Here is a 13264-nt window from a genome sequence, read left to right as displayed (position 1 = left end):
CTTAAGAAGAAAAAATTGGAAAGAATTGTATGTCACCATAACAGAACAGAAAAAAAAAACATGAATTGCATCATATTTTTAAAATGTCCTCCATTAAGAAACTCTAAATATAGTCAATCTTGATATAAATTTAAGCACTTTGGTATCACTCATGGTTAAAGAACCAATTCAATGAATTATCAACAAATACTGAGTGCCCTACTTTGCACGGGGTCCTGTGCTAGGCATTGGGGATACAGAGAGATAAAACACCCTGACAAAACTTAGAGTTCACTTGTGGACACAGGGTTTACACATAACAGAAACAACAAAACAAGGTAGCATATGTTAAATGCCCATGGTGCAGTGCAGACGATCCAGCCCTCATGTTATCCTGGGCCCCAGCCCTGCATCACTAACTGCCTGATGTATGTTTCCACTTGTGTGTTGCATAAACATCTCAAACTCAAAAAGTCCAGAACAGAACTTTCCATCTCCCCCCCTACAATCATCCCTTCTCTTAATATCCCTTTTCTTGTTGGTAGCACCACCATCCTTCAGGTCATACAGGTTTGCAATTTGCCATGATCTATTCTTCACTCTCCTTCACTGCCCCCACCCAATCACTTGCCAAGTCTTGTTGATTCTACCTCCACAACATCTAGAGCGCTTCCTCTTTTCTCTACTTCCGTTAATTCAGTTCCTCATTACCTACCTCCTGAGGAAGCAATCCTTGGGCACCAAATGAAGTGCTCTTTCCATAGCACTATGACATCTTGCTTAAGAAGGATCATTTACCCTCCCTTCCTTCTCTTTTTTGCTTTTTGCAGGGCAATGAGGGTTAAGTGACTTGCCCAGGGTCACACAGCTAGTAAGTGTCATGTGTCTGAGACAGGATTTGAACTCAGATCCTCCTGAATCCAGAGCAGGTGCTTTATCCACTGCACCATCTAGCTGCTCCCATTTAAAACACTATTCTCAGAAGCAGATAATAAACCTGCAGGACTCATTACTACTTAGAGATGATACAGTCAGAAAGTGTAACTCATTTCAAGAAGTATTGGGACAAATTCATGAATGGATGAGCTATAAATGGCTAATCAGAGAAGCTGGGATGTATCTAATACCTGACCTCAAAGACTGATTTCAGGAAGGACAACTGGACTCCCTTGCATGCCAGGCATAACCTCTAGAGCCTCTGCCGTGTCATAAGTCTGACCCAATATAATTTCTCCTAGTGCTGGTGTAGTGAATAGAGCACTGGACCTGTAGTTGGGAAGACCTGAGTATAAACCCATCCTCAGACACTTCTTAGCTGTGTTCCTTTTTCCTTTTTTAGTTGTTTTTCAGTCTTTGTGACCCCATTTGGGGTTCTCTTGACAAAGATACTATAGTGGTTTGCCATTTCCGTTTCCAGCTTATTTTTCAGAAGAGGAAACTGAGGCAAACAGGGTTAAGTGACTTCTCTAGGATTACACAGCTTAGAAAATGTCTAAGACATTTTCTCTATCCAAGTGCTTTCTATCCACTGCACCACCTAGCTGTGTAACCCTGGGCAAATCACTTCTGTCTGCGTCAGTTTCCTCATCTGTAAAATGTGGATAATAACAGCACCTAACTCCCAGGGTTCTAGGGAGGATCAAATGAGATAACATTTATGAGAGACTTTATAAACCTTAAAGCACTATTTACAGTAAATGCTACTCTTATTATTTATCATCATCATCATTGTGTGATTATTCCTTACCATCAAAGCATTAGACACATAGCCTTGAAATTTGAACTGAGCTACAACTTTCAGAAACCAACCACTCATAGGTCCTACAAGTAAATCGGTGAGCAAGCTGTTATGTCTGTGGCATCTTTGCCTGAAACAAAATAGCAAACTGCCTCTTTCTTGGCCGAGGCCATTTTTAAAACTCCACAGGCCATTTGTGCATCCTAAAGGGACTAAGAGGCATTTCTGGAGTAGTAAAACCACTATATTTAGGTCTAAGTAAGGAAAGCCACCTTGGAAGGGAGAGAATTGGAGCAACCGGAACATTCTGTTCAGAAAGAATCTGATGAATTCATGTTGGGTTTGTTTTTTCCCATGGAAATCCAAAAGGAATGAGAGAAGCAACAGAGCAGAACAAATGGAAATATACTAGAGGGTAGCCTCAAAGTAGTATGTATTTGCAGAAAAACCAATGGGAGGAAGTAGCTGCCGATTGCTATTGGCAGGTACCAAGATGACTTTTTTGTGTGGCTGGTGAAGTGAAGACCATTATTTGATGGTCACACTTTGCAGTGAAACTGAACAATTGAACATTGTGGTCTCATGGTCTAATTCAATAAACATTCCCATCCAATAAACATTTATTAAGCATCTCCTGCTTGCAGAGTAAGGACAAAAAGGAAATAAATGCTAGAGAGTATTTTTAAGTCACTGTTTGAAACAGCATGGGATCATGGGAAGAGCACCAGCCTAGGAGTTAGAAGACCTGGGCCTGAGTCCCAGCCCAGACACTTAAGAGTGTGAGAATAATTATGATACCCCTACTCAATGTGCTCAGTATCTGCTCAGTTCATTGTGACCTTGGGGAAATCATAGAACTTCACACCTCCATTTCTTCATCTGTGATGGGAATAGTCCTACTTGTATTACCTACCCCACAGATTGTCTTTAAAAAATGTAGGTTTTTTATAAAATTAATGTAATAATAATAAATAGTTGGTGGGAGGCAGCTAGGTGGCACAGTGGATAAAGCACTGGCCGTGAATTCAGGAGTACCTGAGTTCAAATCTGGCCTCAGACACTTGACACTTACTACCTGTGTGAGCCTGGGAAAGTCACTTAACCCCTCATTGCCTTGCAAAAACAAACACAAAAAAACCCAACAAACAAACAAACAAAAATAAATATTTGGCATCTAAATAGCATTTTAAGTTTTGCAAAGAGCTGTACATATTCATCCCATTTGATCCTCATAACAGCCATCATTTTACAGATGATGAAACTGGTGCAGACAGAGGTTAGATGATTAGTCAGGTCTTTCTGACTCCAAGTTCAGCATTTAAATAGGTGTTATTATGATTAGTTTCAATTATTTCAAAGAACATAATTTCTATTTTATATTAATATTGTATTCTAATGTATCTTATTCTATGCATTAAAAAATACTGTTCTGAGAAAGGGTCCCTGGGCTTCACCAGACTTCCAGAGGAAGAAGGATCATAACCCAAAAAAGGATAAGAACAGAAAGTCAGCCTATTTGTAGATGCCACAGTGCTGATTGCATAAAGGCCCAACATACTCAGGGACTCAGTGAGATCCAGAACCATTCAAAAAAGATCCGTCAAACCATTCACAGAGAAAAAGACATGAAACGTAGATTATGACATACTGTTGAGCAGGCTAGCAATTGAATTAGTCTGTGAGTCTGTGTATGTATCTTTGTATATATGGGGGGGTCTGTGAGTGTATATCTTTATAGTCTGTGAATGTATGTGTATGTATATATATGTATATATATATCTATATATATATGGAGAGAGACAGTCTGTGAGTGTATATATATATTTATAGTTTGTGAGTATATATATATATATGTGTGTGTGTGTGTGTATTCATACACACACACACACACACACACACACACACACATATATATTGTCTTAAACATATGAACAAGATACTCAGCCCAGAATTTATTAGGAGGCCAAAAGTGAATTGGATTGGGAAAATTGTGCCAGCCTTCTCTGCCCCTGAGCCCTCTCTGCCGCCAGAACCTTTCTTTTTAGCACTAATAGTCTACCAGTGGTACTCTATAGCTATGAATCATAAAACCACAGTTGGAGGTATCAAAAGTGTGGGTGACCCAGAGGGGACTGGAGAGGCACATCTTGGGTGTGAGTAGCCTGCGGCATTTTGCCAAAGATACTTTGTGTGCCATGAGTGCTATAAGAGAGCTCATTTAGAAAATGAATAAGTATAAGGAGAGTCAGACTCATTACTTACTCCAAGAGAGCATGTATCAAGGCTATTTGGTGGAACAAATATGTTTTGTTGTTGTCGTTTCATCGTTTTCAGTTGTGTGCGACTCTTCTTGATCCCATTTGGAGTTTTCCTGGCAAACACACTGGAGTGGTTTTACACTCCAGAGAATATATCATTGAAAAGACGCACTACATTTTTATACTCCTTTTCAAGATAAGACTTGTTCTATTTGGCTTCTTAGGAGAGACATCAGAGCAGTGAGTAGCAACTGCAGAGAGGGAAAGATTTCCTAACAATTAGGACCATCCAAAACTGAATTCAGCTGCCCCTTGAGGTATCAGGTCCCTTCTCTCTAGACGTCTTCAAGCAAAGTCTGGATCACTGTTTTTTAGATGTGATGGAGAGATTTATGGAGCAGATAGGTGGTGTAGTCAATAGAGCACTAACCCTGCTTGCCTCAGTTTGCTCATCTGTAAAATGAGCTGGAGAAGGAAATGGCAGATCGCTCTGGTATCTTTGCCAAGAAAACCCCAAATGGGGTCATGAAGAGTCAGACACAACTAATCAGATAAACAACAAAACAAACACACACACAAAATTCATATACAAGCACATACACATAGATACATATGAATACATACATTATATCCCCAGATAGAATATCAACTCCCTGAGAGCAAGCATTATTTATTTTTTTTAATCTTTGTATCCCTTGAACAGTGCCTAGCATATAGCAGATGCTTAATAAATGCTTTTTGATTTGATCAATTAGATTAGATGAAATCTGAAAGATGTTTGAAAAGATCCAGTGATTGTGTGGAATGACTCTTTAAAAAGTTATGGAGGGGCAGCTAGGTGGCGCAGTGGATAAAGCACCAGGCCTAGATTCAGGAGGACCTGAGTTCAAATCTGGCCTCAGACCCTTGACACTTACTAACTGTGTGACCCTGAGCAAGTCACTTAACCCAAATTGCCTCACCTCCCCCCCCCCCCAAAAAAAAAAAAGTTATGGAGAAGTTAAGTGGCTGGTTTTTTACTTTCCATTGGAAAAAACAGGGTCACAGTTTTCACATATAAGGAACTATAGCAAATTTGACAACAGAACCCACAGTTCTCAGTAATTAGCTCATGGTTTAAATCATTAGTTTGTTCATGTCTTATCAAGCCAGGAGGAAATGCTTTAGGAGTGGTTGGATTCATATTACCTTTGGATTTTCTCCCTGACCTGGGCATCATTCTTTCCTGCCTCCAAACCCACCCTTCCTCCTTAACCTCCTTATTTCTAGCCAAGACACCACTATCTTTTCCAACCTTGAAATCATCCTTGACTCTTCACTCCCCTTCTGCTATATACACTCAATTGCCAGGTCTTGGTAATTCACAGCCTTCGCATCTCTTACATCCTTTCCTTTCTCTCTACTCTTTGTTGTTGTATCATTTCCAGTCATGTCTGATTCTTCATGACTGGATTTGGTGTTTTCTTGGTAAAGATATTGGAGTGGTTTTCCATTTCCTTCTCCAGCTCATTTTACTGATGAGGAAACTGAAGAAAATAGGGTTAAGTGACTTGCCCAAGGTCACACAGCTAGTAAGTATCTGAGGCTGGATTTGAAGATGAGTTTTCTGGACTCTAGGCCTGACATTCTATACACTGTCCCATGTAGCTACCCAACCCTCCACTCACAGGGCTATTGTGCTAGTTCAAGCCCTCACTGCCTCTCACCTGGCATATTGCTATAGTTTCCTAACCAAGACTCTCCAGTTTCCATTCCATCTTCCATGCAGCTGCCAAGTGATATCCCCAAAACATGAGGCCCACTGCATTACTCTTCTGCTCAAGAAATTTTCATAGCTCTTTTTCCTTTAGGATAAAATACAAATTCTTCTTTTTACCATTTAATACCTTCGCAATCTGGCTCCAGCCCACCTTTCCAGGCTTATTACACTTTCTTCTTCTTCAGTGACTTTACAATCCAGCCAGACTGATCAGCTTGTTCCCTCCCATATACAATATTCCATCCACCATCTCCCTGCTTTTCCACAAATTGCCCTCCATGCCTGGAATGTATTCCCTTTTCACTTCCTCCTGTTGGAATCCCACAATTCCTACAAGTCCAAGCTTAAGTGCCATCTCCCACCCAAGAATATGCTTTGATCCTCCCATTTTCTGGTGTATTCTCTCCTGAAAATAGTTTGTATTTGGTTTGAATATATTTCACATTTACTTATCTATGTACATGTTGTTTCCCCCAACAGAATTTAAGCTCCCTATAGACAGGCAGGATAGCTTTGAAAGCTACAGGTTGAACCTATTGTATACTTAGAACGAAAAGCAAGTAATATAATTAAGACCTGAATTTTCCATGTACAATATTTTTATTCCATTCTATTATGCATATGCAAATTCCCATTTTGTTACTTCTTAAGTTCAAAATAAAAACAAAATTTAAATAAAAGAATGTATGCTATCCAAGGGAAAGGAATTTTTCTTTTTTTAATCTCTCCCTCAGCATCTGCACACAAAGTAGGCACTTAACAAATGCTTGTTGAATGCATGTATGCATGCATCCATGAAAAAGTGGATGGATGAAGTGTAACCCACCCACAGAGAGCAGGAAATGCTGATGAAAGTCAACTCAATTCAACAGACATTTATTAGGTGATTGTTATGTACAAAGCACAATGCTAGGTACTAGAATTATATATTTTTTTTCATTGATTATATTTCTTACCTTTCAGTTGACCGTCCTCCAATTGAACCTTCCCAGTATGTCTCAGTTGCTCCCAAATACCCAGACAAGATGGGATTTGATGAGGTAAGGAAGAGGAGATATATAAATATACATATACACATATATATTATATATATACATATATCTTTATGTATTTATTCAATGTTAATATAAATATACATATTTATAGATACAGGGAAATATATTACATGGATATTTGAATGTCATATGTTTCTGAGAACCAATTAATTTGACTCTGTTGTTAATAGACTGTCTGACCTTCAGCAAATCACCAAACATATATTGCCTCAGATTTCCTCATCTGCAAAGAGGAGAATCATGGTAAAAGCAACTTGAGCATCTGCCAAAAGAAACTAACAAATTTTGAGTATTTACACTGAGGTCTATTTCCTAAGACACTACAATAATCTTTATGTACCTAAAAGCAGACTTTCCTTTCCTTCTACTACTTTTAAGTCAGTGGGGGGAAAAAACATTCTGGGATAAGCCCCTGTTTTGTTTTACATGTTTTATTATTTTCTGTTCCTTCTCTATAGGAAGGTGGTGTTTGAGAAGAAGGGAGTCAACAAACACCTACATTCTAATCTCATTTCTGATATTAAGTAGCTTACATAGTCACCTATCTTCCCTGAGCCTCTATAAAGGCAAGAATAACTGTAGTACCTGCCTCACAGGGTTGTTTTAAAGCTCATCTAATATGAAATATGTAAAGTTCTTTGCAAACTAGAACATTGTATGAATACCAGTTATCATTATTGGAGTTATTATTATTAATTATTATTATCATTAGAGAGGGAGATGGTTGAAATTGAATTAGAGGGGATTTAAACAAAATTGCAAGTAGTGTTTAGAAATAATTAGCCAACCAAAAATGGACTTGACCCAAGCAATTTCATTGACCCCATGGATGTATTCATCCATCTCATATCCAATCCTCTTGCCGTCATCCATGCCTCATACTACATCTCAGACCTCAGGGATTCTTAACCTAGAGAGGGTGGTGTTAGGGAGATAAGTAGGGAAAAGGAGTTAGTCTGTAGCTAGATTTTAATGGAATTCATGAACTTGTAGAGGAGGAAAAAGACATCTTAATTTTCACTCTCAAACTGAGGTTATTATAATTATAATATAATCTTATATCATAATTATTATAATAAAATCTAATTATACTATAAGGATCACGATACAATCTTGTGGTATAGTAATTATAAGAAAATGTGATAATTATAATAAAATATTATAACAATTATAATAAAATGTTATTATATTTTAATCCCTTTGATGATTTTTAAAAAAAATTTATTCTAAGAAAAGACCCATAGACTTCACCAGAATGCTAAAGAGGTTCATGACAAGGAAAAAAAAATAAAACCCCTTCTCTGTGCTGAGAACCTAAGTGTCTTGAGAGACACTTGTTGTTCTCTTCCCTAACAAAGTATATTGTTTCTTCTAGATCCTGTGTCTAATTTCTGTTAGGCAAAGCCTCAGGGACATATGCCTATGATTCTTCATGGTTTGTTTTGTCTTAAAGAAGACACAGTAAAAGTAGGGCCATAAAAGTTGTAACAGTGAAGTTGGTTATGGAAGGAATCTCCTTTCCTGAAGAATAAAATAATACCAGTAACAATTAATTTTTATGTAATGCTTTAAGGCCGGCTAGTTGTCCATCTCTCTGGGATGATTTAGGTATGGACCTGCCCAGCAAGAGGGAAATAAAAAAGGACGTGTCCCAGGGTCCTGTCAAGCTAGGATTTGGTGTTCTGGTGTGGCCAATGTTTGGGCCATATTTGATTTAATGGATTCCCCCCTTCACCTCGTCCCACCCCACTTCCTATTTACAGTCTGCTGTGAGTGTATGCATGTGTTTCTCTGTTGTCTGTGTTTTCCCTTTGTGGCCACAATTTTTATTGCCCTTGGACTGAGTAGGGCTTGGGGTTGGGTTTATATTTGCTAAAATCTGGTCTTCCCAGATGAGAAGTATGTTTTTGCTCCTGTTCTGCTTATAGCCAGAACAGAGCAGCCAGTGTCCCCAAATAGTTTCATTATTATCCATGTGAAAGGACCGTTGTTAGGTCTCTCCAGACAGAAGATGTGGAATTTGTACACAGCAATTCCCACATACACGTACACATATAAGCACACACACGCAACCTGAAATAAACTTAGTGGTTTTCATGAAATTAAATATAAGCATCAACTAAATTAAATATAAAGCATTTCAGTATCTCTTGAAGCCTTTTCTTTGGTCAAGGAAAAATAAGCATATTGTTATATTTTGTTTTGATACAACAGATGATTCTTAACAAAACACCTTTATAAAAGTACATTCCCCAAGTAAATAGGCATTTTCCCCTTTATCTATGGTAACTCTACTTATCTCAAAACTTTCATTTCCTTAGATTTAATTTTACTTTCCACTTGGATTCATAAAATATTAAAGCTGGCAAGGAGTTCAGAGATCTAACCCAATCCCCATATTTTGGAGATGAGTCTCCGGGAGTTGGGATTCATACAAGGAGAGACAGCTCTTAGTTCACAGCACATTTATGTACTCATAGGATTTAGAGCCGGACGGGATCTTGGACACAAGAGCATAGCCCAAACCCCTAATTTTAGAGATAAAGAAACTGAGGCTTAGAGAGGTAAATTGATTTGTCAAAGGTCGCACAGTCAGTAGGAGAGCTCACATTTGAACTGAGTCCCACAGATTTTAAATTGAATGTTCTCTCCACTACACCAAGTCACTTAGGTGGTAGCCAAGCAAAAATAGAAGCAGGGTTTCCCATTTTCTGAACTGGTGTATGTTCTTTCCACTAATCTACAGTGAAATATTTGTTGAAAAGGTAGCACACAGGGCAGCTAGGTGGTGCACTGGGTAGAGCACCGGCCCTGGATTCAGGAGGACCTGAGTTCAATTCCAATCTCAGACACTTAACACTTACTAGCTGTGTGACCCTAGGCAAGTGACTTAACCCCAATTGCCTCACCGAAAGAAAGAAAGAAAGAAAGAAAGAAAGAAAGAAAGAAAGAAAGAAAGAAAGAAAGGAAGGAAGGAAGGAAGGAAGGAAGGAAGGAAGGAAGGAAGGAAGGAAGGAAGGAAGGAAGGAAGGAAGGAAGGAAGGAAGGAAGGAAGGAAGGAAGAACAAAGAAAGAAAAGGTAGCAGACACAAAATATGTGTCCCCCAAGAGAGAAATGTCACATTAAGTTATGGGATGTGTCTCATGGAGTATTACTATATTCTAAGGAATGAGATAGATAGAGATAGAGAGAGAGATAGAAAGAGAGATGATATAGATAGAGATATGAAAAATTCAAAGAAACCAGGAACAATGTAGATGAAGGGATGCATATCAAGGGAAGCCTCCCAAGTGTGAACTTTATTTATAGTATTGTGGTCATTGTATATGTGACTGAAACCTAGTAAATAAACTCAGAATGATAATACAACAAAATACGGCTCAAATACAATGACTGATGTAAATACCATTGGGTTAACGTTAAAGGAAACTGTCCTGTTATATGAATGAATGGAATGCTTTTTATTTAGCACTTATTATGAGCCAAGTATTGGGCTGTCTCTTTGAATGCTTATATCTGGAAGGAGAGTGGGAGGAAACCCCTGCCTTAGCAATGCTGTGTCTACTTGCTGTTTCTGGGCTTCTGAAATCATTTATTTGACTTTGCTCCCTCTAGTGTATTTAGGAGATTTTTCAGAGTATAACCAGAGTGGTTATACAAAGAGTTGATTTTAAGAAGAATTCTATTACAGCAAATATTTATTAAGTACCTACTATGTGCGAGGTACTTTGTGAATACAAAGATTTTTTAAAAAGACACAGTCAGTCCTTTCAAGGACCTGTTGGGGGAATGTATGATTTATGTATGTTTAACTATAGGACAAGGTAAGGAATGATGGGAATCAAGGTGATATCCAGGAAATGTGTCCTATTGAAAATTTGAGAAGAGCAAAAACATTCTCGGCTAGGGATATTAGGGAAGGTTCCAAGTGCCGGCATTCGAGCCCTTTAAGCACAGGGCCAACTCTAAATATAAACATCAGTCTCCTCCTTCCCTTGGCTGATTGCTGCCCCCCCCCTTCTCTAAAGACTCCACCACAAATGCTCTGCACACTGGAGTCTGAATGCAGACTGAAGCATACTATTTTCACTTTTGTTGTTGGGTTTTTTTGTTGTTATTGCTCCTGTTTATTCTATCTTGTGGGGTTTTTTGTTTGTTTTTTTCCCTTTTGTTCTGATTGATGTGGAAATATGCTTAACATGATTGTAATGTATAACCTAAAAAAAAAAAAAGACTCCACCAAAGCTTTCCTATCCCCTTTTACTGAATGTCCGCTATAATAGGACTTTGGTTCTTAGGCTAAGCTTTATGGGATGTCTGAAGTGGAACTTGCTTCATTTGTGTTGCTACCCCCCCCCCCCAATTTTCCACTTAGATTTTCATGATAAACCTCAAACGGCGGAAGGACAGACGGGACCGAATGTTGCGCACGCTTTATGAACAAGAGATCGAGGTCAAAATTGTAGAGGCTGTGGATGGCAAGTGAGTTTCTTTGTGCTCCCCCACCTTGTATATGCGGATTTTGATGACCAGGTTAGGAGAATAAGAAGAATTCATGTGCACATTGTGCTTAGAGGTTTATACACTTTTCTTTCACAGCACGCTCTAAGGCAAACAGCACAAATAAGGGAAGAGAAGGAGATGGGAGCCAACCAGGTGCAAGGCACTAGGCTAAGCACTTTTTACAAATATTATCTTTTGGGGGGGGAGCAGGGCGATGAGGGCTAAGTGACTTGCCCAGGGTCACACATCTAGTAAGTGTCAAGTGTCTGAGGCTCAATTTGAACTCAGGTCCTCCTGAATCTAGGGCTGGGGCTTTATCCACTGTGCCACCTAGCTGCCCCTACAAATATTATCTTATTTGATCCTCACAACAACCCTAAGAAGTAGGAGATATCATTATCCCTATTTTACAGTTGAGGAAACTGAGGCAGGGAGGCTAAGCGACTTGCCCATGACCACACAACTAATGTCTGACTGGATTTGAATTTGGGTCTTCTAGACTCCCAAACTAGCATATCATCTACTATAACCTCAAATAAGATAAAATATGTAGATTGCTTTAACAGCTATCAAGGGGCTATTTCAGGGTTAGCCATTATTATGTGCTATCTTCTTGTCTCCACTTTACAGATGAGGAAAACAGAGAGTGACTTGCCCGTGGTCACAGTGCTAGTCAGTTCCAGGACCCTATCTTTGGATTCCATGGCCAGTGCTTGCCCCACTGCACCCCACCATGTCCCATCAGGACATTAATTCAGGTGGAAACTTATTCCTATGCTTGGCACCTACTATTGCCAGGGCTTGGCCATCAGAAAACATGTCTTTTCCTCCTGAAATCAGAGTCATATGCAACTCGAACTGAAGAGAAATATAACCATCTGTAGCCACACTTAAGTGAATGAAATTTATTAGACTGTGAGCTCCTTGAGAGCAGGGACTGGTTTTGTTTGTTTGTTTGTTTGTTTGTTTTGGTTTTATTTGGTTGGGGGGGTTGTGGGTTTTTTTCTTTTTGTTTTGTTTTGATTTTTTGTCCTTTTTTGTATCCTCAGTGCTTAGCACTGTGCCTGACACATAGTAGGTGCTTAATAAATGATGGTTGACCAATTGACAAATACTCCCTAGATATGCCCCAAATACTGTCCACTTGGAAACAGTTGTCTTTAGATTTTGTTAGGCCTGGATCCACCTGGTCAGCAATGGTTACTGCTCACAATTGGGCATTCTTTGAGTTGTTATACTAACTGCCACTCTTCAATGATGTGCTGCAATGTGAAGTGTGTATTTCAAACCTGGTCCAAAGCAAAATTTCCTGTGCCTGGCCTTCCCCAATACCTGCCTCACCCCATTCAGCTATTCCCTATGTTCAATTGAGTATGGAATATGAGCAACAACTTATTAAAACTGGCACATCTCTTGGTGGATTTTCTTTAGGATCCAGTCTTTGCCACTGAAACCTGTTCCCCGACACAAGGTCCTCAAGAACTCTGTATCTGTATATTTGGCTGGTTTGGGTTGGGATTAGCCCTGCGTTCCTTTACCTCCACTCAATACATCAACATTAGAACACCTCAAAGTTATAAAATTCACATTCTCATGATGTTGGGCCCTTGGAATCATAAGATTTGGGCTAGAAGAGAATTATGGGATCATCTAGCCTAATAAACTCTTTGAATAGGTAGGAAAATGAAGAATGGAAAAAGTGAAATGACCAACTCGAGTTCATGGAGATAGGGACAGAGCTAGAACTGGCACCTAGGATGTCTGATTCCACCATCAAGTGCTCTTTCCAGTGGACCACTGTTAAGGGCTAAAATTCTAGCTAAACTGTCTAAAATATCTAATGAGTGGTTGCCAATAAATTATAAGCTTTAGCAAGAGTTAGACTTTTAAGCATTTATTAAGGAGAATAAGAATTTGGTAAAGAGAGAGAAAGGCCTAGATTCCTATCTATTAAAGGGAGAGCACATTTCT

At 39.0% G+C, this 13264-nt stretch overlaps 1 protein-coding gene across 2 annotated transcripts in view; it reads left to right on the top strand.

The window, feature by feature from the left end:
* Window positions 1–13264, top strand: part of COLGALT2 (collagen beta(1-O)galactosyltransferase 2) — a 138999-nt gene that overhangs the window by 108153 nt on the left and 17582 nt on the right. For both annotated transcript variants that reach the window (XM_043964814.1, XM_043964813.1), the window contains 2 exons: window positions 6698–6774; window positions 11166–11272. In XM_043964814.1, coding sequence (XP_043820749.1) covers window positions 6698–6774; window positions 11166–11272 — 184 coding nt within the window. The remainder of the gene's footprint in view (window positions 1–6697; window positions 6775–11165; window positions 11273–13264) is intronic.

Source organism: Dromiciops gliroides, chromosome 4 (assembly GCF_019393635.1).
Source record: "Dromiciops gliroides isolate mDroGli1 chromosome 4, mDroGli1.pri, whole genome shotgun sequence".
Lineage (NCBI taxonomy): Eukaryota > Metazoa > Chordata > Mammalia > Microbiotheria > Microbiotheriidae > Dromiciops > Dromiciops gliroides.
This window is presented reverse-complemented; position numbering and strand designations above follow the sequence as displayed.